Below are 22,542 nucleotides of genomic sequence, written 5' to 3' on the forward strand. Positions count from 1 at the left end.
TTTTTGCCTCTTTAGTTGGATGATCGTGCTCTGACAGAAGTGATGAAGAAACTTTTTAAAAACTACAAAAGGTGGTGCAAGTATTTGGATCGCAAAAGTAGCCTTTGGTGAGGCTTCCTATTTTTTATTTTTTATTTATTTCAAAAATATGTTTTGTTTTGAAGTGCCAAGTGGATTAGTTATAGTGTTGTGTGCAACAGTGCTATACTGCTGCTTCCTTGTGCTGTAGTTGGTACTTAAAAAGCACCTTAATTTCTCTGTTTCTGTATTTCCTATTCTCTTTCATGCTAGTTGATGCTAAACGGTCAGGCACTCATGATTTGATATATTGCTCTTACTTTATGGCTTTTTTAATTGGCAGGTTACCAACAATTCAACAAGAAGTGCAGCAGCGAAAATTACTATACATGGGTTTATATCTTCTTATATGGGGAGAGGCTTCAAACTTGAGATTCATGCCAGAATGCCTCTGCTATATTTATCATCATGTATGTACAGTTCAAATTGTTCCTGAGATTGCAATGAGAGAAAAATGAATTAGCTTTTCTTTTTCATTTCTTTAGGGCTCTAAATCGTAAGGAGATGTATGAGAGATTTAGATGCTTATGAGAATTAATTCAAGGGTGGGGATGTTGCATGGAAGTTGAAGGAACCATAAAGACAAAATTACTTTTAATAATACTTTACTAGATATTATAAAGAGATTATAACTGAAAAATGTACATAATTTGTTCTTTCATTTGATTTTTGATGTGCTATAGTGAGTAGTTGGGAATGCCAAGGTCATGATGTGAAGGGCTACACGTTTGTTCCTATTTGTAATTTTATGATCTATTGGTAGGAGAGGTTTGGAAGATGTATGCGGGGTTGAATGGGCTGCAAGAATATGCAAGTCAACTCACTGACTTGGTGGTTTTTTGAAATTACTTTATACAATATGATAGAGGTGCCGCCCTAGTTGTTCTCATAGACTTCATAGGTAGTGTAATTTTGCAAGCTAAGGACTTACTAATAAATATATTAATTAGTAAGCAATATCTAGCTTGTTCAGTCTAAACATTTTGATGAGTATGTACTAATTATGTCCAAATATTTCTTTTCCCCCCTGTTTTAGGAAACAGAGATAGAGGTTTTTCTCTTAAAATAATAATTCCATAAATAAACCTTTACGGTTTATTCAAGTTATGAGATATTGTCAAGTGTCTAGTCATTAGAGGTTGGTAGGTTTAAAGTATGCAGTGATATCATTGTTACAAGTATACCATTGCAAATTTCTAAAACGTGGAACCATGGTGTATATTAGATAAACTTATTTGTAGTACATTCTGGTCATTACCATGTTTCATACATTCTGCCTTACACTTAAAAAAATTTCTTTAGTTGAGTTGTGGAATTTTGGGTCTCAAACCAAAAAAAGTAGAAGAAGAAGAAGAATAGGTATGGAGTGGTTGAACTTTGGCCAATTTAAAAGATAAATTATGGATGTTCAGAATAAATTTTAATAGACTTGCTCTGAATTTTCAGGTTCTTATACATGTTTCATATTTATAGTTTTTATGATATTTATAGTCTCATTGAATTGGTTACTATCATTGAAAATTGAGTATCTTGATTGATTTAAGTATAAATATTCATTTGTTGTACTCCAATCTTTATAGATGGCTTTTGAGTTGTATGGGATGCTGGCTGGAAGTATTAGTCCAATGACTGGTGAGCCTGTAAAGCCAGTCTATGGTGGTGATGATGAGGCTTTTCTAAAGAAAGTGGTAACTCCAATATATGAGACAATAGCAAAGGTGTTGCTTCTGCACGTTCTGTTGGGTCTATAAAAATGCATTTTGTTCTATTGATATTTGACTGCTTTGTCTTACCATTTATTTTGTGCTTTACAGGAAGCTAAAAGGAACAAAGGAGGAAAAGCAAAGCATTCTCAGTGGAGAAATTATGATGATTTAAATGAATACTTCTGGTACAACGGGTTTTTTTATTTATTTATTTTTTATATGAATTTCATATGTACAGAATGTAGTATATTATTAAAAATTATGTTGGTGTGAATTGTAGGTCAGTTGATTGTTTTCGGCTAGGTTGGCCCATGCGTGCTGATGCTGATTTCTTTTGCCAACCTCCGGAAAAGCTTCGAGCTGACAAAAAGGATGTATGTTGTAATTTTGGGTTATATGTTGCTTGTTTGTTAGTTTTCTAGTCTTGTTTATCTTTCTTTGAAACATATAAATCTAAATTTATTTCTTTTATTGATGAAGATTTTTTTTAATGAATCTTAACTTATTTCATTGTAAATTCATGAAATATTGTCCCTTGATGGAACAGGGAATTTTCTTGCTCTATCTTAAGCTTTTTTGTACTAAATATGCTTCAAACATATATCCATACAGTCAGGGTATGTTTGGAATGGAGGGAGATGGAGGGAGAGAAGATGAGAGTAGAAATGTAAAAGCTGTGTCTTGAGGAGACGGTTTCATGCTCCTAGTTATATTTGTAATATTTGCCTCTTACATGTGGCTTATATTGCTGTTCATTACTTACATGTACAGAGACACTGCCTAGGTGAGGAAGAGTTAGAGAAGAGAAATATAAGGTTGGGGTAAATACTAAATAGGGAGGAATCAGATGTAACAAAAAGTAAAGGCTAGGTTACTGTAATTATTGAAATGAAAAGAGAGGGGATAAGGGAATTGAATCTGAGAAGAAAGAGCCAAATCCCAGGGTTTGGGAGAAAGATATAATGAAAGAGGATAGACTAGAGCAAAAAAGCCACTTGTTGCAGACCTAGGTTTTGCGGTAGAGCTTTAGTGGGATTGGAGAACCTTACTAGAATAAGTCCTGAACAAGTTTAAACTGGGGTTCAACAAATCAACAACAAACAGCCAGGAAACAGTAGTAAGTCAATTGTAACCAGATTAATTTGAGGAACTATTTAGATCAGGAGAAAGCTAGCAACTATATCAGGAACTTGAGTAGAAAGCCACAATTGAATTTGTCCAATCAGTCTTTTCAAACTCATTATGGAAAGAACAGGAAGCCTATAATGGATGGTAAACAGTGCTGCCTTTCAAAATACCATGCACTAATTGATTTTTTCTTTTTTCTTGTAAATATGTGTGTGCGCACGCGCGCGCGCAATCAATCTTACCAAATTGGGCGAGGATCTTTGAAGACAACCTGCACATGAGCCCTTATTCTCTGGAGTAAGGCCCCGGACTAACTGAAGTATCCATTCCCTGTGTGTATGTTAATACAAAATTCAGATGCAGGTGTACAAATATGGATACGTTGATGCCCTTCTTGAGAGCAGTAATGACTTAAAAACTACTAGTAGTACTAGCATAGTTAGTATCAACAGCTATTGCTTTTGTTGCTATACCCTTAATTATGATTAATAGATTTATAGGTTTCTGTTTTTGTATCTACACATTTATATTCTGCTCTCTGTCTTCCTAAATTCCTGTATTTATAGTAACTGTCATAGTCAATGATATGGATCTTTTATACAATATGCCACTAGTCCACTTAGTTTCTTAATCTTATTGATGGCATTTTAGAGTAGCACATACATTGAAGACCACAAACTGCTCCACTTAATAAACAACATTCTTTTAATTTTGGGCTTTAAATAGCTGACATATATATATATATATATATATATAAGTTACACACACACACACACACAGATATATATATATATATATATATAAGTTACACCTAGTGTAATTTTAGGGAATATGACATCTCTCAATATCTTTTTATTGGATCCAACTTTTGACAAATCCACTTTTGGATTACATTTTCTTCACATCCCCTCCATGATCGAAAAATTTCAAGACGATCAAACATTTGTAACTATGTCATCATTCAAATTTTTAGATTTCAAGTTTTTGTACTTTAAAATTATGTATAAAAGATGATTTTGTGGATTGAATAGAAAGATGATTAACATGAAATTTGGAGTATGTTAAAAACATAGAGACCATGTAATCCAACAGTAGGATTTTCATAATATTAATAAAAGTAAATAAGTGGTGTAATATTGGTTAAAGTCACACTAGGTGTAACTTGAAATCATTCCATATGTGTATATATATATATATATATATATATATATATATATCAACTCAGTTAACCATGGTATCAATACTCAGCTTGTAAATTATGTTCCCCTTTTGTAGGAGAATATAAACCCTATTGCTGGAGTTGACAAAGTAGGATTTTTAAGAATTATAATTTGCATTTTAAAAAAAAAAAATTTGGCTAAAATGCAAACTGCACTCTCTAAGTTTGACAAAAATTCATTTTAGTCTTTTAACTTTACTTTCCTTCAATTGAGTTCTCTAAGTTTCAAATTTATCTAAAATGCAAATTGCACCCTCTAAGTTTGAGAAAAATTCATTTTAGTCTTTTAACTTTACTTTCGTTTAATTGAGTTCTCTAAGTTTCAAATTTATTCAATTGCCCAATTTCATTAGAAAATTGCCATTAAAAAAATATTTTTCTCACTACTAAATCTGTCAACCTGATTTTGGTTAAAACTATTGCATTTCTAATTGTGGAAATTATTGATATTCAGGATGAGAAACCTTATACTGGTGATCGATGGATTGGGAAAACTTATTTTGTTGAAATACGCTCATTTTGGCATATCTTTAGAAGTTTTGATAGAATGTGGAGCTTTTATATTTTGTGTTTACAGGTAATCCTTTTTCTAATCTTCTTATCATTGTGTTTCCTGCCTTTTTTCCCTTCCTAATATTATGAACAATGTTCAAATACTCTGTCTAATTTAGGCGATGATCATCCTTGCTTCGAATGGGTCAGGGAAATTAAGTTCCGTATTTGATGGTGATGTTTTCAAGAAGGTGTTGAGTATCTTCATAACTGCTGCAATATTGAAGCTTGTACAAGGTAGGAAACCAGTTGAACGGGTTCTGTTGGTGCATTATTTATTTCTAATCTCATGCATGTGGACAAAACTGTATTTGGCTATTTTCTTTCTATTTATTGCTTCTCTCCTACTTGTACTATATCTCTGTTCTTCAGCCTTAGAGAATTAACATCAGATGTTCTAAAAAAAATGCTATTTGGACATATCAAAAAGTTACTTTATCTTTTTTAACACACCACTTTACAATACACCCTACATCACATCTTCTATTTTTAGATTACAACAAATTAAAATAATCTAAAATAAACCTGATCTATGTTAAAAAAATTAATAAAACAAATATATTTTATCATGTGGCTCCATTTGATGAAGAGAGGCAGAGAAAGAGGGAGAGAGAGGACGTGGGGATGTGTGTGGGAGAGAAAATTGAATAAAAATAAGAGAGGAGAGAGAGAGGACGTGGAAATGTGATGTGCCGGAGAGAAAATTGAATAAAAAATATCAAAAGATGAGAAGGTAAAATCTATATATTTTTCAGTTTGGCACAAGGAAAGAAAGGAACAAGGTTTCCTCTATATTGCTATGGTATAAAATGCCTTTCTCTCTTTCAAAAAGACATGCATTAAGTGGTTTATATAGGTGCACAAAATAGGGTAAAATTTGAGCACAAATCCTTCTTCTAGCAGAACTCGGATTGCAAGTCTTAATGAATTCGCTCAAGTGAATGTTGGTGAAATACTGGAGAAGTTTCTGTCTGCATTATTTTCTTGCTCGAGTGAGTCTTCATTTTTCTTGCACAAGATTCATTTTGCTTGAGCAAACTTAGTTGCGCTTGGGCGAAAAATGAAAAAGTTGTTCTTAAATTCTTTCAACGGGAGCTCTTGACAGATTTTTAAGCTAACCCAAAATACAACCAATTCAAAAACGTTTGACACGTTTTTTCATAGGAAGCAGCCAACACTAAAACCTAACAGATATGTTTTCATCAGAATTGCATCTAGGAGTCATGGCAAGATAGGGTTGTGGGCCCATTTGATAATCTATGATTTATGGATTCTCCAATCTGAAAATAGGCTTGCCAAACACTTCAGAAGCAACATCCATGTCCAAAAATAATATCCAAACTAATAAAATATCATCTTTATTTTTTTTTAGTACATTTAGAATTATAAGATTGTTAAACATAGTATCTTTATTAAATGTTTCATTATACATTGATTTTTGGCATGCAAACAGTGAAATAAATATGTCAAATATATATTCAGTCAAATACTTGCCATCTCCACATATCCAGATTTTTGGGATTTACCATTTATGACACCCATGTCGAACTGTGAATGAGTAGACATGTCTGTCTCCAAATCAATTATCTAGAGGGAAAATCAGCTGCATAGGAATTAATACAGCTGCTTGGGAGTTTTGGTGAATTGACGAAAAGAAAAAAAATTCCTTATTTTGTTAGTCCTTAGGCATGATGACATCAAATAATTTTGCCACAATTCATAATAGTATTAGATTGACTAAAATTTAAACTGACTGTCAACATACCGCAACCTTCCACATTTTTCCGGGCTTGAGGCTGGTTATGAACAAAATCAATGACACAAAGCATAGGCATAGGTGATAGGCAGAGTTAAAATGACCCACTAATCTATTCAAGGAAGCAATACGTGGCAAGAATTAATACAATGTACCAACAAGAACATATTTCTCCATCAAGATGTCAAAATCATTAACATTGCACAAAACTTAAAAAAAGAAGATGTACTTTATTAGGGCCCAAAATAGAGATAGTGAATTCAAGCACCTCGATTTACAAGATTAACAAAAATATCGAAGTGTGTCCTAGAGGAGAGTGGGGTGAAAATTCCCTAGCAACCATTAGTTCTCTTCAACATTTTCATGATTTTGGTCTTTTTAAGTCTCCTGCTTGTTTTGCTAAAACCTGTTTGGGGTTTTTGGTTTTCGTAGCCTAAGCATATTTTAGTTTTGGAAAAGTTTGGGCATTTTCTTAAGACTCAGTGATATAAAGAAGCCCACCATATCCTTCGCATACATCTTTACATTCAATTATCAATATGACATTCTCCTGCTTTATAAGATAGTTGTGATTTGATTATTTTTGTGTTACTGCTATTATTATTATTATTTTGGAACAATTGCAGCTGTCCTTGATATAGTCCTGAGCTGGAAAGCAAGGCAGAGCATGTCATTACATGTCAAGCTAAGATACATTTTGAAGGCTGTTTCTTCTGCAGCATGGGTCATACTTTTACCAGTAGCATATGCCTATAGTTGGAAAAATCCTCCGGGGTTTGCACAGACCATTAAGAGTTGGTTTGGAAACAGTCCAAGTTCACCATCTTTTTTCATTTTGGCTGTCCTCATTTACTTATCTCCAAACATGCTCTGCACAGTGTTGTTTCTGTTCCCATTCATTCGCCGATTTCTTGAAGGATCAAACTATAAGGTTGTGATGCTCATGATGTGGTGGTCTCAGGTATGCAGATGCATGTTTTAAAACTTTTCAATGATAATTGTCTATTGCTGAATGAACATTACATTTTGCATGCCTATGGGTATGACATGTGAAGCTCATTTTTAGGTTGCTGTTTAACTTAATTCATTCCATACAGCATCTCTACCATCTTAAATTTTTCTTTCTTTCTTTCAACCTTTTGATATCTTGCAGCCTCGGCTCTATGTTGGAAGGGCAATGCATGAGAGCACGATTTCTCTTATCAAGTAAGAGAACAGTGTTTGATTTTTGGGTCAGCATGGCTTGAATGCGATTCACTGATGCTCTTGCTGATTATCTTCTAATTTTTCGGATTTCTAGGTACACTGTGTTTTGGGTTCTCCTGATTGTATCAAAATTAGCATTCAGTTACTACATAGAGGTATTTCATTTATCTTTCTTCAGAGCTTATGTATGAGTCTTATTATTGCTGCTATGTCTTTCTTTGTTGTTATTTCTTGTATGGTATACCTTTATTTGTCTAAATCATATACATCAAACAAATTAGTGCTAATAAGTGAAATATTGGATGGGTTTATTTACCAAATAATCATTGATTTTATTCAACTTTTATGGTCAAATATTATCTTTGAATTGCTCTGGCAAAGAACTGACCTTTTGGGAAACATTTGTGCTTATTGTGGAAGTTAAGGGAATTTTTTTTTTTGGTATTGATTAGTTAGTTCTGCACGTCTGTTCATTCTCATGATATGTAATTACAATATCCTTGGGTGTTTTACTGACAAAGTTGTGGGTGAATTATAAATGCTCACTATTTTTTTTTTAGTAGTCACTAGGTATTGCTAGTAGATAAATTATGGTATTAGATTTCAATGAGTGGATTGTTTCAATTGGCAAAAAAGTTGAAACATTTTGGATTGTTTTTGAAATTCAATGGAAACAATTTGAAAATTTGGAAAAGCATTAAAGCTCTAGGAAATATGAAACAAAGCTTCTTACCTTTGATGCTTGACCAACTGGCATGCAAGAGATGTTTGGATATATGGAAGGAACCTTTCACTTTCACTGATAAGCCTTGTAACTGACTATTTAAGGTATGTTGCATGCATATTGAGCATCGTTATCCAATGATATTAGTGAGGAATGGAAGAAAGATGCTACCATGACTTTAAACTACTTTAAATATTTGCTCTGAATTTGTTAATCAGTTAAAAAATTCAGAAAGGCATGAAAATGTTTGGACAAGCAGGGAAATTCTTGGTAATATAGAAGGAACCTTTCACTTACATTGATAAGCCTTGTAAATGACTATTTAAGGTATGTTGCATGCCTTTTGAGCATCTTTATTAAACGATACAAGTCAGGAATAGAAGAAAGATGCTGACATGAATTTAAACTGCTATAAATATTTTCCTTGAATTTTGTCAAGCAGTTAGAAAGTTCAGAAAGGCATGAAAATGCTTGGAATGGCAAGGAAATGTTTGGTAATATGACAAAAAAAATTTAACATTACTAAGCATCCTTTTTTTTTGATAAGTAATAAGAATTTTATTAATCAAACTGAAAAATAGAATAAAGCAAGTACAAGGTGTTCATGATGGTGAACACAAAGAAATGCTACAAACAAACAAACAGCAACAAACAAACAAACAGCACCAAACAACAAAAATAAACTTAATGAGCAATACTAAGAGACGAAATAAACTCCAAGATAGTGGAACAATCTGAGAAGCCCCAACATCTAGACCAATCAAATAAAGTCTTTTGGCATAGCGCTTGTAACTGAACCAAGGATTTCTCGGTATCCTCAAAAGAGCGCCGATTTCTTTCCGTCCAAACAATCCACATCAAACAGCCAGGAACCATATTCCAAATGTCTGAATTAAATTTTCCCAGCCAAAAACTCCAACAATACACCAAACTTTCCACAGAACCTGGCATGACCCATTGCGTCCCAAAGATTTGAAACATAGAAACCCACAAAGAGTGAGCTATAGGACAGTGGAGGAGAAGATGATCCACCGTTTCCTCATTCCGATGACACATACAACACCAATTCACCAAAATGCGACCCCTAACTATAAGATTATCCAATATAAGGATCTGCCCATGAATCGCTGTCCACACAAAAAAAGCGACCCTCTTAGGGATTATAGCTTTCCAAACACCCTTCTACGGAAAAATGGATACAGCTGCACCCCTAATGGTATTATAATAGGACCTGGTATCAAATTTGCCATTCCCTTTGAGAGACCAATGAGTAGTGTTACTCCCACCTCCCCTAGGGATCCGAGGTTGAATAATAGTACCATATACTATTAATAGTATTTTGTAGCTTGTTTGTGTGGAGGGGAAGGGGAGAGGAGTAGTGAGGAGGGGAGGACTGAGGAGTATGGTTTAATGTACCTTGTCTAAAAGCTTTTTAAGGGGGGAGGGGGAGGGGTTTGAAGGGATTTAGGAGGGGTATCTTACTGCTCCTAACCCCTCTTTTTTAATTCCCCAAAATTGGAGGAATTTGGAGGGGGAGCGGAACGGAGGGGTTCCAGTTCTGCCTATATTAAAAATTTTAAATTGTCAGCTTTTCCCCTATGATGCCAATTTGTATCTATTTCTTTGAAATTAGCAAATGAGAGTCATAATTGTCAATTTATAAGACCATTCCCCTCCCCTCTCCTCCCTCTACTTAATTTTTAAAACATCCAAACAAAGGATATGGATATCTATTCCCGTTCCCCCGCTTCATGTTTAAAACATCCAAACAAGGGTAAGGGGTAACCATCTCCCTCCTTCCCCTCTCTTCTCCTCCCCCCTTACCCCTACTCTCCTCTTTTTCCAAACTTCCAAACACACTTTTTGCCTGTGTATTTAAGACTATATAACATATACAAAGTACAAAAATTATTTTTAGAATTATAAGTTGCGAATGAATATATGTGCATATGCATGGGTGTGCAAAAGAGAATTTTCTGCAGTCCATAGGAGATCAACCATGTATAACATTAATTGTAAGTTGGATAGAATCTAATATGGTAAAACCATGAACATTTGACTGAATTGGTTTGACTGATTCCACAAATTCATGTAGTCGAGTGATTTAAACATATTGTTTGATGTTAGATCTATAGATGTAATATATTCTAGGATCTAGCATTGGTTAAATCCATCTGAAAATTTTCTTCTTTGCAGATTAGGCCTCTTGTGGCTCCAACAAGACAAATAATGCAAGCTACTGTGAGAACATTTCAGTGGCATGAGTTCTTCCCTCAAGGTAATAGCTTGAGTTGGAAGAATTTTTTTAATTTATTGTGGACATGGTTTGTAATGTCATTAGTTGCTGTTTGCAGCCAAGAACAACATTGGTGTTGTGATTGCAATTTGGTCTCCAATAATTATTGTAAGTTATGTTTGTCCTGGTGTCTATCTGCTCCATAATTCTTTAGCTTTATTCATTTTCATATGAGTTTCTAATGAAAGTAACTTTTTCAGGTCTACTTTATGGATACTCAGATTTGGTATGCTATCTTCTCCACGATATTTGGGGGTCTATATGGTGCATTTCGCCGTCTTGGAGAGGTTGGTGGAGCTCCTTCTTTTGTTCTTTGTTATTATGTGGCTTGAATTTTAAAAGGTTGCATGAATGGCACCAAGAAGATTTTTTCCTGTTGTCTACATTTTGAGAGAGAGCTCTTTGGGTGTATTTGGGTTTGGGTTTTGTGATGCTCGTGTGCCACTCTTGTAATCTCCTTATTTTCCTAGTAAAACATTCTCCTTGGCACTATCCATGGATATAGGTCTAAGACCAAACCATGTAAATCTTGAGTTTCTTGTGTGATTGTTTTTTCAAATTTTCTATTTCTATTTTACGTAAACCCACTATAATTGACTACACTCACAACAAATTGATATCAGAGCTTTCACCTTCTCAGCATTCTTGGTAACCTATATCCTTAGATTCAAGACTTTGATGTTATAATGGGGAAGATGGTTTAGAGTATAGTTGAATACCATACACTTCGTGCATCACCAAACAACAGTGAAAGGGTCCAATCTGTATAGTTCTTTCAAGAGGAAATCTTTATATAAATTATTAGTGGTAGAAGAAGTTAGAAGAAGGAAAGGAATTGATAAGTTTGCACATGTAGTACAGTTCAGATGTACCTGACCCATTAATAGTTGGTGCTTGAATGGAGGTACATCACTCTTTCCACGTGCTTTCAAAGGATTTTGGTCTATTATGAAATTGATTATTAGAACATCGTGATAGAAAATGAGAGAGAATATGAAAAGATCGTGAGAACACACACACACACACACACACACACACACACACACATGTATATGTTATTTCCAAGAGACTTGTAGTTTAGTGGCATAGCCTACTCTCCTTTAGTAGGAGAACTAGGGTTCAAATCCTCCCTCCCCTCTTGTTATAACTATCAAACTTTCAATATGTATTATTTATTCTATGTTTATATATTTTTAAGTAATCTCCACTCTCTTAGGGTCCGTTTGGATACAGCTGAAAACTGAAAACTGAAACTGAAAACTGAAAAACACTGTAGCGAAATAATTTTTAAATGTGTGAATAGTATCGTGGGACCCATTTTTAATGAAAAAGTTGCTGAAAAGTGAAATTTGTGGGTCCGTGAACAGTACACGATGTGCTGTGATTGGTCCAAAAAAATTTGAAAAGTCAAAGTTTACGGCTACTGTTCATTGAACAGTGCATGAACAGTAGCCGCAACACCCAAAACGCGTGAAAAAAAAAAAAAAAAAAAACGTAAACGCAGACGCAGAAGTTTTCATCCCAATCCAAACGCAACCTTAGTCTGTTATCATTTTTGATGGGCCTTAATGTAGATTAAGATGTTTTTTGCTTGATTAATTTTACTTTCATTGGTGCATTGTTGGCATGAACTCCATGAGGATTTATATTTTCAAGCATGTTTTGACCTTTACTCCTGATTTGCTGCCAAGGAATTAAATGTCCTAATGTAGATCTATAACGGGATCTTGAATTCCATGCATATACATGTAATTTTCTGGTTTTGACTACTCTCAAACCTTCTGTTTAGATAAGCTCTTACATGAGTACCCCATTCCTATATGTTAATAGCACAGAATTGCTCTTTCTCCTTTGTTGTTTACATAAAATTTATATAAAACCATTGAAGAGTTTAATAAAAACATTGAGGTTTCCTTTAGCTTGAATTCTTTAATAAGTGTCTTGAACACTCAACCCATTGTTTGACTTCTCAGATTCGAACATTGGTAATGCTGAGGTCTCGATTCGAATCACTGCCAGGTGCTTTTAATGCCTGCTTAATTCCAGTGGAAAGGAATGAGAAAACAAAGAAGAAGGGACTGAAGGCCACTTTCTCTAGCAAATTTGATGAGGTTTGGTTATTGTTTTTTATTATTAAATACCATGATAATGATCAATTAACCCCATTAGAAGTATGTTTAAGCGAATTAAATTCACCATTTCTTAAAAGCATAAACTTTTGGGAGAATCGGTGATTTAGCATGGTATCAGAACAGGAGATCTTGAGTTTGATCCCTGTCTCTACTTTACCTTCCATTAAAAATGTTAAAAATCCCATGTGCTGGGCCTACACGTGAGGGGGAATGTTAGAATTATTTTTAAGTGAATTAAATTCACCATTTCCTAGTAGTTTAAGCTTTTTAGACAATTTTTAATTTAACAAACCCAATTCGGCACCTGTTTCTTTTGGTGCCTACAAGGCAGTTTTTTCGAGTCTTAATGAGTTGCTTGTTTATTTCAGATTCCATCTGATAAAGGGAAGAATGCAGCACAGTTTGCTCAGTTGTGGAACAGAATAATCAGTAGTTTTAGAGAGGAGGATCTAATAACTAACTGGTAAAATGATGTTCCAGCGTTGGATATGTTTTCCTTGATTCTTGGGTGAACCTTAAGTGTTGCTCTTCTTTTTTAATAAATATTTTGGGCCTTGGGAATTAAAACCTTAGATGTAAAATTTGCAGGGAAATGGACCTGTTGCTTGTTCCATACTGGGCAAGTGGTCTGGATCTTATCCAATGGCCTCCATTTTTACTTGCTAGCAAGGTTAATCTACTTCTGAGTTAAATTTCTTCCATTAGCTACACTAAAACCTGTAACTGAATTAAACCTGTACCTGCTGTGTAGATTCCAGTAGCATTGGATATGGCTAAAGACAGCAACCAAAGAGACAATGAGTTGAAGAAGAGATTGAAAAAAGATCATTACATGACTTCTGCTGTTTGCGAGTGCTATGCTTCATTTAAAAATATAATAAACTCTTTGGTTCTTGGAAAACGTGAAAAAGAGTGAGTTTGCTACTAATTGATATATATCTAATCAAAAGAGCAAGGGAGTATAATTTCATCTGTCCTAATGTATTGTGTTTTCTCTTTGATGGTTTGCTCTGTCCAGGATTATAAATGAAATTTTCTTGAAGGTTGACAATCACATAGAAAACGAAGATTTGATAAAGGAATTGAATTTGAGTGCCCTCCCTAGCCTCTATGAACAATTTATTACGCTCATTAAATATTTGGTAATTGTTTTACCGATGACCTTCACATTTTTCTTTTGAACCAAAGTTGGCAATAAATCATAACTGGATTCTAAATACTTACAACAGTTAGAGAATAAAAAGGAGGACAAGGATCAGGTTGTAATTGTCTTGCTCAACATGCTAGAAATTGTGACCAGAGACATACTGGAAGATGAGGTTATCAGGTAAATTATTTGGGTGCAACTATCTCCTTGAAGTAGATTAATGTGCTAATGTTATTATCATCCTTTTGTTATTTTTCTTATGTAGTTTGGTAGAGTCAAGTCATGGTGGTGGCTATCATGGAAAAGATGAGGGAATGAAACCCCTTGATCAACAATATCAGTTTTTTGGTGAACTTGGATTTCCTGTTAAACGAGAAACAGAAGCTTGGAAGGAAAAAGTAAGTTATATTTGTAGTTGAAAGATAATACATAACACCCTATGTATATATTTAGACACCAATTACCAATTTTATGGTTAAATCACATGTTGATGTTGGTTTTTCTCTGTATACCTGGCAATTTTGGTGATTTATTAAAGTTTATTACTTATGAAAAGAAACAATTAATGCCCAATATAAGTGATTAACCAGATTCCATTTCATGCATATTCATATAGAAATGATTACAAAGCAATTAAAGTATGGAATAATAAATAAGCAAACCAAACAAAAACACAGGAATGTGTTTTTGAAGAGGTAACCAATGCCCCCAACAAAAAACCTCTCTGTGGCACCGTTGCAAAATCTCCACTAGTGAATAGTTGCATTACAAGATTGAATAAAGACCCTCCAAGCCTAAACCTCCCCTAGTACTTGAGCCCTTCAAGCTCTAGCTAGCAACTGACTTCTCAAAGTCCACGCGTTGAGTGATCAACGGTAAGCCACCAAGACCTCTTGAATTTGTAGTGTTTCTTCTCCAATGGTTCCTAGCAATAATTACTCAAGGTATATCACTCAAAAGATAATATGGAGTGTTTGGGAAATCACAACTCAATATATGAATATGGTGAGAGGGAAAGAAAAGGCAAAAGCTATGGATTTTCTCTCTCAAAGGATGAGCACACTAAACTTTCACAAAATTCTCCATGTACTCTCTTAGGGTTTTCTCATTTTGTTCTTGCGGATTGGAATGGGTTGGGGATGGTACAAATTGAGCTAGCTTAGGATAAGAATGAGGTGCTGGAATTTTGTCCTCAGGCAAGTAGTGACCGCAACTAGGTCGCAACATGCTGAAATAAAGGACTCTCCTTTTTATTACACTTGTGCAGCTCGTGGGCAACTCAATTTGCAGTCAGGTCACAAGTTTCACTCTTCAGCAGCTTTGACCACGGCTCAAGTATACAACCCAAATACATGTAATTCCCAAGAATACATCAAACACCAGAAGTACAAGCAAATTTGGCATGGAATGAAGTAAAAAAAAAAAAAAAACAAAGACTTTACTGTAATATTACAAGTGTAGCTCAAAACGTGAAAGTTACTATGAGTAATTTTACCATGGAATACCTATGTTACATTTACAAAATAAAGGAGCCAGTTCTTGCCTACATAATTCCACCAATGGACCTAGGGGAGGGCTAACAGGGCCATTGCATTGATTAATACATCAACCCTACTTTAATATTCTTTGTTGCAATGATGTTAAAAAATTTGATCATGACTCCTGTTAACTTCAGGAAGTGTGCTTAGGGTTCATTAATATATACCCTAACACACATGAATGTTATTTATATGCAGGTAATTACACTAATAGCAAAATTTTACAATTTTCCCCCAACCACAAACGTACTCATAACAACTCCATACTCCAAAATTGATTTCTTCTTTGAACCAAAGCCAATTAAATATGTAAATCCTTGTTATGTATAGATTGATATAATATGCGTTTTAGTATTGCAAAAAATAGCCTTGTTCTTGTTCTCTTATTTGAGATAATTAAGTGCATCTAAAATAAATTGCATACAATAGAAAAGTTCCTTTTAATTTTCAACTTTGGCACTGCTTATGATTAGTTCCAAGTTCTGTTCCAGCGTAACTCCATTATTGTCTAGACAGATTAAAAGGCTTCATCTACTGCTTACCGTAAAGGAGTCTGCTATGGATGTGCCATCCAACTTGGAAGCTAGAAGACGTATTTCTTTCTTCTCCAATTCATTATTTATGGAGATGCCTCCTGCACCCAAAGTTCGAAATATGCTTTCTTTCTCGTAAGCTCTCTAGGCATTGAACTTTTCTGACAGAAGCTATTGCAGTTTTCCTTGTATACATGTACTGCACATATTGCTGTAAAACTTAATGAGTTGTAACCCCTTGGGTTTGTGGGTCTGGATCAATTCTTACTTTTAAGTCAAGATCTGAAGGCTGGTTTCACCTTTTTCTGTTTGTTTAAAATAATTTTCCATGCAAATTCTCTCTCTCACTCTCTCTCTTTTCACAATATATCTTAGTTGCAACATATATTACCTGACATATTTGTTATTTCTTTTGTAGTGTCCTAACTCCTTACTATATGGAGGATGTTCTTTTCTCCATAAACGACCTGGAAAAGCTAATTGAAGAGGATGGAGTTACAATACTTTTTTATTTGCAAAAGATATTTCCAGGTTCTCCTCCTCCTCCACCTCTTTTGGAACTACTTATGTTCTCTTTAAGTATCATTTCTGTTGGCAAAACTGACTTGCTCTTCCATAAAATGGTCATTTACTGCAGATGAATGGAAAAATTTTCTAGAACGGGTCAAGTGTAGTAATGAAGAAGAACTCAGAGGAAATGAACATGAAGAAGAACTCCGTTTATGGGCATCGTATAGAGGCCAGACATTGACCAGAACTGGTATAAGTTCTCTCTCTCTCTCTCTCTGACATGAAGAAGCATTCTTTTGCCTTTATCTGATAATGAGTGCTCTCTGCATATATCATCACCCTACTCTCAACAAATAAGTTCGAGGCATGATGTATTACCGGAAAGCTTTGGAACTTCAGGCCTTTCTGGATATGGCAAAGGATGAAGGTGATTATGGAAAACATGGTTGTGAACTTGTAATTTCATATTTTCTTTCATTGTGCACCATCTTATTTTTATAAATGTTAATTGCATTTATTCAGATCTAATGAAAGGCTACAAGGCTGCTGTATTAGATATTGAGGAAAACTCAAAGAGTGAAAGGTCATTATGGTCACAATGTCAAGCATTAGCCGACTTGAAGTTTACATATGTGGTGTCATGCCAGCAGTATGGCATTGACAAACGCTCTGGTCATCCTCGTGCCAAAGACATTTTGAGGCTTATGACAAAGTATTTCTTCCAAATTCAATTATTGTCATATTAATGTTTCTCTAAGCAACTGTTATTTACATATCCTACTTTCCTTCTCTCAGGTACCCATCTCTTCGGGTAGCTTACATTGACGAAGTTGAAGAACCTTGTAAAGATAATTCCAAAAAAACTGTTCAAAAGGTCTATTATTCAGCTCTTGTAAAGGCTGCTCCACCAACAAAGTCAATTGATTCATCTGAGCCAGTACAAAATTTGGACCAGGTACAAGTGTTAGATTATTCTGGAAACTGGGTCAGATAACTCAAGAAATTAAACACTGATGGTACTTTTATAAAGACTTTTTGTTTCTCTGGCACAGCCTCCTGTATTCACAAGTGATACATATATAGAGATGACCTTGTGGTCCGTTTCAAGAGATTATAATGATTGACAGATGATTGAACAAAAATTTGTATATTCTGTCTTTTCTTTTTCTATCCTGCAGTTCTCAGAATTGGAATGATATTGTGATTGTTCATTTGAATCCAACAATAGGCATGATATGACCAGCATTGTTCCGTAACTTTTCCCAACCAGGTGTAATGCTTCATGAGTTATTGTTTGGATATTCTATTGCAGGTTATTTATCGGATAAAGCTTCCTGGGGATGCGAAATTGGGTGAGGGCAAGCCAGAAAATCAAAATCATGCCATTATTTTTACACGTGGGGAAGGCTTGCAAACAATAGATATGAATCAGGTACTGCAGGAATATATATGGTTTTTTGTTTGTGGATCTATGTATGTGCGCTTGTGCACACTTTTTTTGGGAACTCAGGGCCCGTTTGGTGGAGGAGTTTGAGTAATGTTGTTTATATTTTTTTGAAATACGTGTAGGTGAAAAAGTATGTGGAAATGCATGTAATGTTGTTTAAAAACTGAAAATGAGTTGTTTAACAATTTTACCAAACGGGGTTTCATACGCAAAAGTCATATTGTTAAGTGAACTGTTCAACAGGATAACTATATGGAAGAAGCCTTCAAAATGAGGAACTTGCTTCAAGAATTTCTTAAAAAACATGATGGTGTGAGACTTCCAACCATCCTTGGACTTCGGGAGCATATATTCACTGGCAGGTACTTTTATGGGCATTGCTTATCTCAATCCGGATTTTGGTTGTAGTGCTGCTGGTAAATGAGACTACATATATGTGATTTTTGTGTAGCTCATCATGATTTTGTTATTATTGCAGTGTCTCATCTCTGGCATGGTTTATGTCAAATCAGGAGAATAGTTTTGTAACTATTGGGCAGCGACTGTTAGCTAGCCCTCTAAAGTAAGATTTCTCTATATATATATTATCTGTGTGTGTATAAACCTATCAAAAAAAATATGTGTGTGTATGAACATATATTATCTTAAAGTATAAGTTTACAAGAAATCTAAGTTCCATTTCATCTAGCTTAGATAGTAAACCCGCATGTTTCAGTACAAGAAGCATAGAACAAAATCCGGCCTACACAAGGGTTATGGGTTTTAAGGGATGGAAGAGAGCTACCTCTCATTTGAGTAGCTCATACGCCCAATGGGCCAAAAAATCTAAGTTTCATACTTGTGCAGCAAATTATGGTTCCTGCAATGCTTCAATCTTTGTGCCATTTGTGGCTTGAGCAGATTTTTCTGATCCATTATCTATATTGTCAAGTTATTGTTGGTAGGCCTGAACACTAGGTTATTAAGTCTAAGGAAGTAAAATTTTCTAATGACATAATGTGAAAAAAAGTCAATACTTAGTGCATAAGCTCCTGCTTCTGTGGGTTTGGGAGAGGTGATAGGTAGGTTGCCTTACTCCCAATTTTTGGAAAGACCAATTCGTAGACTAGGACCCACGACACATCACTTGGGCAGAGGGAACTGGATATTGCACCAGCATCAAACAATGTAAATTCATGAATCAATAAAAATAAAATTCAATTCAGCACTAGGATCAAATCCTTTGAATGTAAATTGCTTTTTCTTCTTTTATTTAGATTGTTAAAATTACAGTGGAGTCATGATGACTCAAAATTTCAATGTTTCTATATAATTTTCCAAAGTTCAAATGTTTGGGTTAAAAATTCTCCTTAGTTGACCAATGGTTATCTCCCCTATAAAAAATTCTATACAACCAGTCTTTTTGAAGTTTAAACCATTTTCTCTTAGTTCTCTTAAAATATTCAATGGTGTTCAAGGTTTCTACACCCATATTTTACCCCTATATCATTTTGGGATTTTTAAGCCTAATACAAGTGACCAGCTACAATTGATAGATGAATTCCAAACTGTGAAATGAAATGTTTGAAGCTATAATATGGACAGTTACCTTCTTAAGCTTGTGTTCATGTATGAAATTATGATATGAATGAAGTTTCTCCACCCAAAATTTACATTTTTTTTCAGTCGCATTTTTCCCACTTGATGTGTCTTTTGGTTATTTAATGATCATATCTGATTCACTGAATCCATAATTTTCTGCTGCTCATTCAGAGTTCGGTTCCACTATGGTCATCCAGATGTGTTTGATAGACTGTTCCACATTCCTAGAGGTGGTATCAGCAAAGCTTCCAAAGGCATCAACTTAAGCGAGGACATATTTGCAGGCATTTTCTAGCTGGAGAGCTTGTCTTGTACTAGACTAAATTAGTTTGTGATTTAGCTTGGCCGTTTATCTTAGCATCTCTCCATGGTATGCAGGTTTCAATTCTACATTACGTGAAGGCAATGTTACTCATCATGAATATATACAAGTTGGTAAGGGGAGGGATGTTGGCCTTCAACAGATCTCAATGTTTGAGGCAAAGATAGCTAATGGAAATGGTGAGCAGACATTGAGTCGTGACATATATAGGCTTGGGCACCGATTTGATTTCTTCCGAATGTTGTCATGTTATTTCACCACAGTTGGATTCTATTTCAGTACCTTGGTATGTATGAAATATTACTTATTTTCCTATATATATTGTATGGTCCCATATAGTTATGTGAATCATTACTCTATTTCTGGTTTTGACAGCTGACTGTGCTCACAGTCTATGTGTTTCTCTATGGCCGCCTTTATCTTGTTCTCAGTGGACTTGAAGAGAGTCTGAGCACTCAACCTGGTATTCGAGACAATAAGCCTCTTCAAGTAGCTCTTGCTTCTCAATCTATTGTGCAAATTGGATTTCTGATGTCCTTGCCTATGATGATGGAAATCGGTTTGGAAAGAGGCTTCCGTAGTGCATTAACTGATTTCATATTAATGCAATTACAGTTGGCTCCTGTCTTCTTCACATTTTCTTTGGGAACAAAGACACACTATTATGGAAGGACATTGTTTCATGGGGGTGCACAATATAGAGGCACTGGTCGAGGTTTTGTAGTGGTCCATGCTAAGTTTGCTGAGAACTACAGGCTCTATTCTCGCAGCCATTTTGTTAAGGGCATTGAATTGATGATTCTGCTTATTGTGTACCAATTATTTAGCCAATCATTTAGAGGTGTAGTTTCATATGTTTTGATCACTTTTTCAATATGGTTCATGGTGGGGGCATGGCTTTTTGCTCCTTTCCTCTTCAATCCATCAGGCTTTGAGTGGCAAAAGATTGTTGATGACTGGACAGATTGGAATAAATGGATAAGCAACCGTGGGGGGATAGGTGTTCCTCCAGAAAAAAGTTGGGAATCTTGGTGGGAAAAGGAACAAGATCATCTCCGATATTCTGGGAAGCGTGGTATTATTGTTGAGATATTGTTATCATTGCGCTTTTTCATCTATCAATTCGGGCTTGTATATCATTTGAACATTACAAAGAGCAAAAGCTTTCTGGTATATGCTGTGTTTTTCTTCAACATTAAGAAATGTTAATAAACTGGGTAGCTACAATAATTCTAATTAATTTGATCTGGTTAACAGGTTTATGGAGTTTCATGGCTTGTGATCATTTCAGTATTGTTTTTGATGAAGGTAAGTAGCAAAAGCCTTCAGACTTCTGTTGAAGCATAACGTAAAATGCTCCTTCTCATGTTTGAGAATAAACTCATAGGAAACTCTATCCCTTGATATCACATCATGACAGCAACAAGTTTTAAATTAAATTATATCTTAATATTTTGATTGAACCTTTTGCAGTTTGTGTCAGTTGGAAGGCGACGATTAAGTGCAAACTTCCAGCTTCTGTTTCGATTGATCAAGGTTCTAATTTCCCTGACATTCCTTGGTGTTTTCATTACCTTAATAGCAGTTCCTCATATGACAGTTCGGGACATCGTAGTGTGCATTCTTGCATTCATGCCAACGGGTTGGGGATTGCTCCAGGTCAGTAAACTATCTTACTATCACAGTAGTCCTTCCATATGTTATTTTATTTACTCTCTTTTGGTCTTTACCTTCTCTTTTTTCCAAGGTCTATGCAGATGTGGGCTTCAATTGTTGTTAATGGTATTTATCAAACCTAATATTTGTTTCTTTTCTTCCTTCTTTCTTTTTGTTTTCATTTTAGATTGCACAAGCTAGTAAGCCATTGATTGAAAGGACTGGATTTTGGGGATCAATCAAGGCGCTTGCTCGTGGATATGAAATAATCATGGGCTTGCTTCTGTTCACCCCAGTTGCATTCTTGGCTTGGTTTCCATTTGTTTCTGAATTCCAAACACGAATGCTCTTCAACCAAGCATTCAGCAGAGGTTTACAGATTTCCCGTATTCTTGGCGGAAAGAGGAAGGAGCGCTCTGCTAACAACAAAGAGTAAATGCATTCCCAGCAACAGTTCCCTTAATTTAGAAAAAAAATATCTTACTCTTCAGTGTTACTTTTACCCTTGCACATCATATGGAAAAACCATTTCATTGATGTGTTTGTATAACATGTCCCACTTGATCATGTAAATCAATGTCTCTTTTTATTAGAAACTTGAGAAGATAGCAAATTAGCTATTTGTAAATTGTGCTAGCTAGCTACTTGGTTACGCTTATTGGGCCTTGCAATCAGTTTAAAGTTGACTATGTAAGCAGCTTTCATTGCATGCCTTTTTCAGTAACCATTCACAGGAAACTTCTTATTTTGAGTTTTGTAATTTTTAGAATTTTCTAGAATGTGGTTTTATTTCCTTGATTTTGGATATTATTAAGATTTTCTAGGCAAATTCAAATCCTTATATGGTAATATATTAAGGGTGTGTCTAGCTTTGCATCAAGGGAGAGTTGAAGAGCTTTATGGAAATGCAAAGCTCTTTCGCCTTTTGTTTTGTTTTGTTATTAGTAACAGTGCTTCCCTATCTTTAAGGAGCAACTATTCATTCCCTATATATATATATAATTTTTTTTT

General features: G+C 34.9%; 1 protein-coding gene across 16 annotated transcripts in view; it reads left to right on the plus strand.

The window, feature by feature from the left end:
* LOC126724163 (callose synthase 2-like) overlaps positions 1-22,329 on the plus strand; it is a 176,381-nt gene extending 154,052 nt beyond the window's left edge. For 13 of the 16 annotated variants that reach the window (XM_050428513.1, XM_050428520.1, XM_050428519.1 and 10 more), the window contains 35 exons: positions 16-107; positions 362-488; positions 1,659-1,796; positions 1,893-1,969; positions 2,065-2,158; positions 4,586-4,708; positions 4,803-4,920; positions 7,066-7,400; positions 7,593-7,645; positions 7,740-7,800; positions 10,566-10,647; positions 10,724-10,773; positions 10,866-10,952; positions 12,639-12,776; positions 13,166-13,260; positions 13,386-13,467; positions 13,549-13,709; positions 13,816-13,939; positions 14,027-14,124; positions 14,210-14,342; positions 15,999-16,150; positions 16,434-16,546; positions 16,653-16,775; positions 16,884-16,952; positions 17,048-17,237; positions 17,321-17,480; positions 17,838-17,957; positions 18,216-18,334; positions 18,451-18,534; positions 19,725-19,837; positions 19,932-20,161; positions 20,251-21,045; positions 21,133-21,183; positions 21,349-21,534; positions 21,719-22,329. In XM_050428513.1, the coding sequence (XP_050284470.1) occupies positions 16-107; positions 362-488; positions 1,659-1,796; positions 1,893-1,969; positions 2,065-2,158; positions 4,586-4,708; positions 4,803-4,920; positions 7,066-7,400; positions 7,593-7,645; positions 7,740-7,800; positions 10,566-10,647; positions 10,724-10,773; positions 10,866-10,952; positions 12,639-12,776; positions 13,166-13,260; positions 13,386-13,467; positions 13,549-13,709; positions 13,816-13,939; positions 14,027-14,124; positions 14,210-14,342; positions 15,999-16,150; positions 16,434-16,546; positions 16,653-16,775; positions 16,884-16,952; positions 17,048-17,237; positions 17,321-17,480; positions 17,838-17,957; positions 18,216-18,334; positions 18,451-18,534; positions 19,725-19,837; positions 19,932-20,161; positions 20,251-21,045; positions 21,133-21,183; positions 21,349-21,534; positions 21,719-21,967 (5,022 nt within the window). In that variant the 3' untranslated portion in view covers positions 21,968-22,329. The remainder of the gene's footprint in view (positions 1-15; positions 108-361; positions 489-1,658; positions 1,797-1,892; positions 1,970-2,064; positions 2,159-4,585; positions 4,709-4,802; positions 4,921-7,065; positions 7,401-7,592; positions 7,646-7,739; positions 7,801-10,565; positions 10,648-10,723; positions 10,774-10,865; positions 10,953-12,638; positions 12,777-13,165; positions 13,261-13,385; positions 13,468-13,548; positions 13,710-13,815; positions 13,940-14,026; positions 14,125-14,209; positions 14,343-15,998; positions 16,151-16,433; positions 16,547-16,652; positions 16,776-16,883; positions 16,953-17,047; positions 17,238-17,320; positions 17,481-17,837; positions 17,958-18,215; positions 18,335-18,450; positions 18,535-19,724; positions 19,838-19,931; positions 20,162-20,250; positions 21,046-21,132; positions 21,184-21,348; positions 21,535-21,718) is intronic. The other 3 variants (XM_050428521.1, XM_050428523.1, XM_050428522.1) reach the window with 2 other exon arrangements.
* The last annotated feature ends 213 nt before the right edge of the window (positions 22,330-22,542 follow it).

Source organism: Quercus robur, chromosome 4 (assembly GCF_932294415.1).
Source record: "Quercus robur chromosome 4, dhQueRobu3.1, whole genome shotgun sequence".
Lineage (NCBI taxonomy): Eukaryota > Viridiplantae > Streptophyta > Magnoliopsida > Fagales > Fagaceae > Quercus > Quercus robur.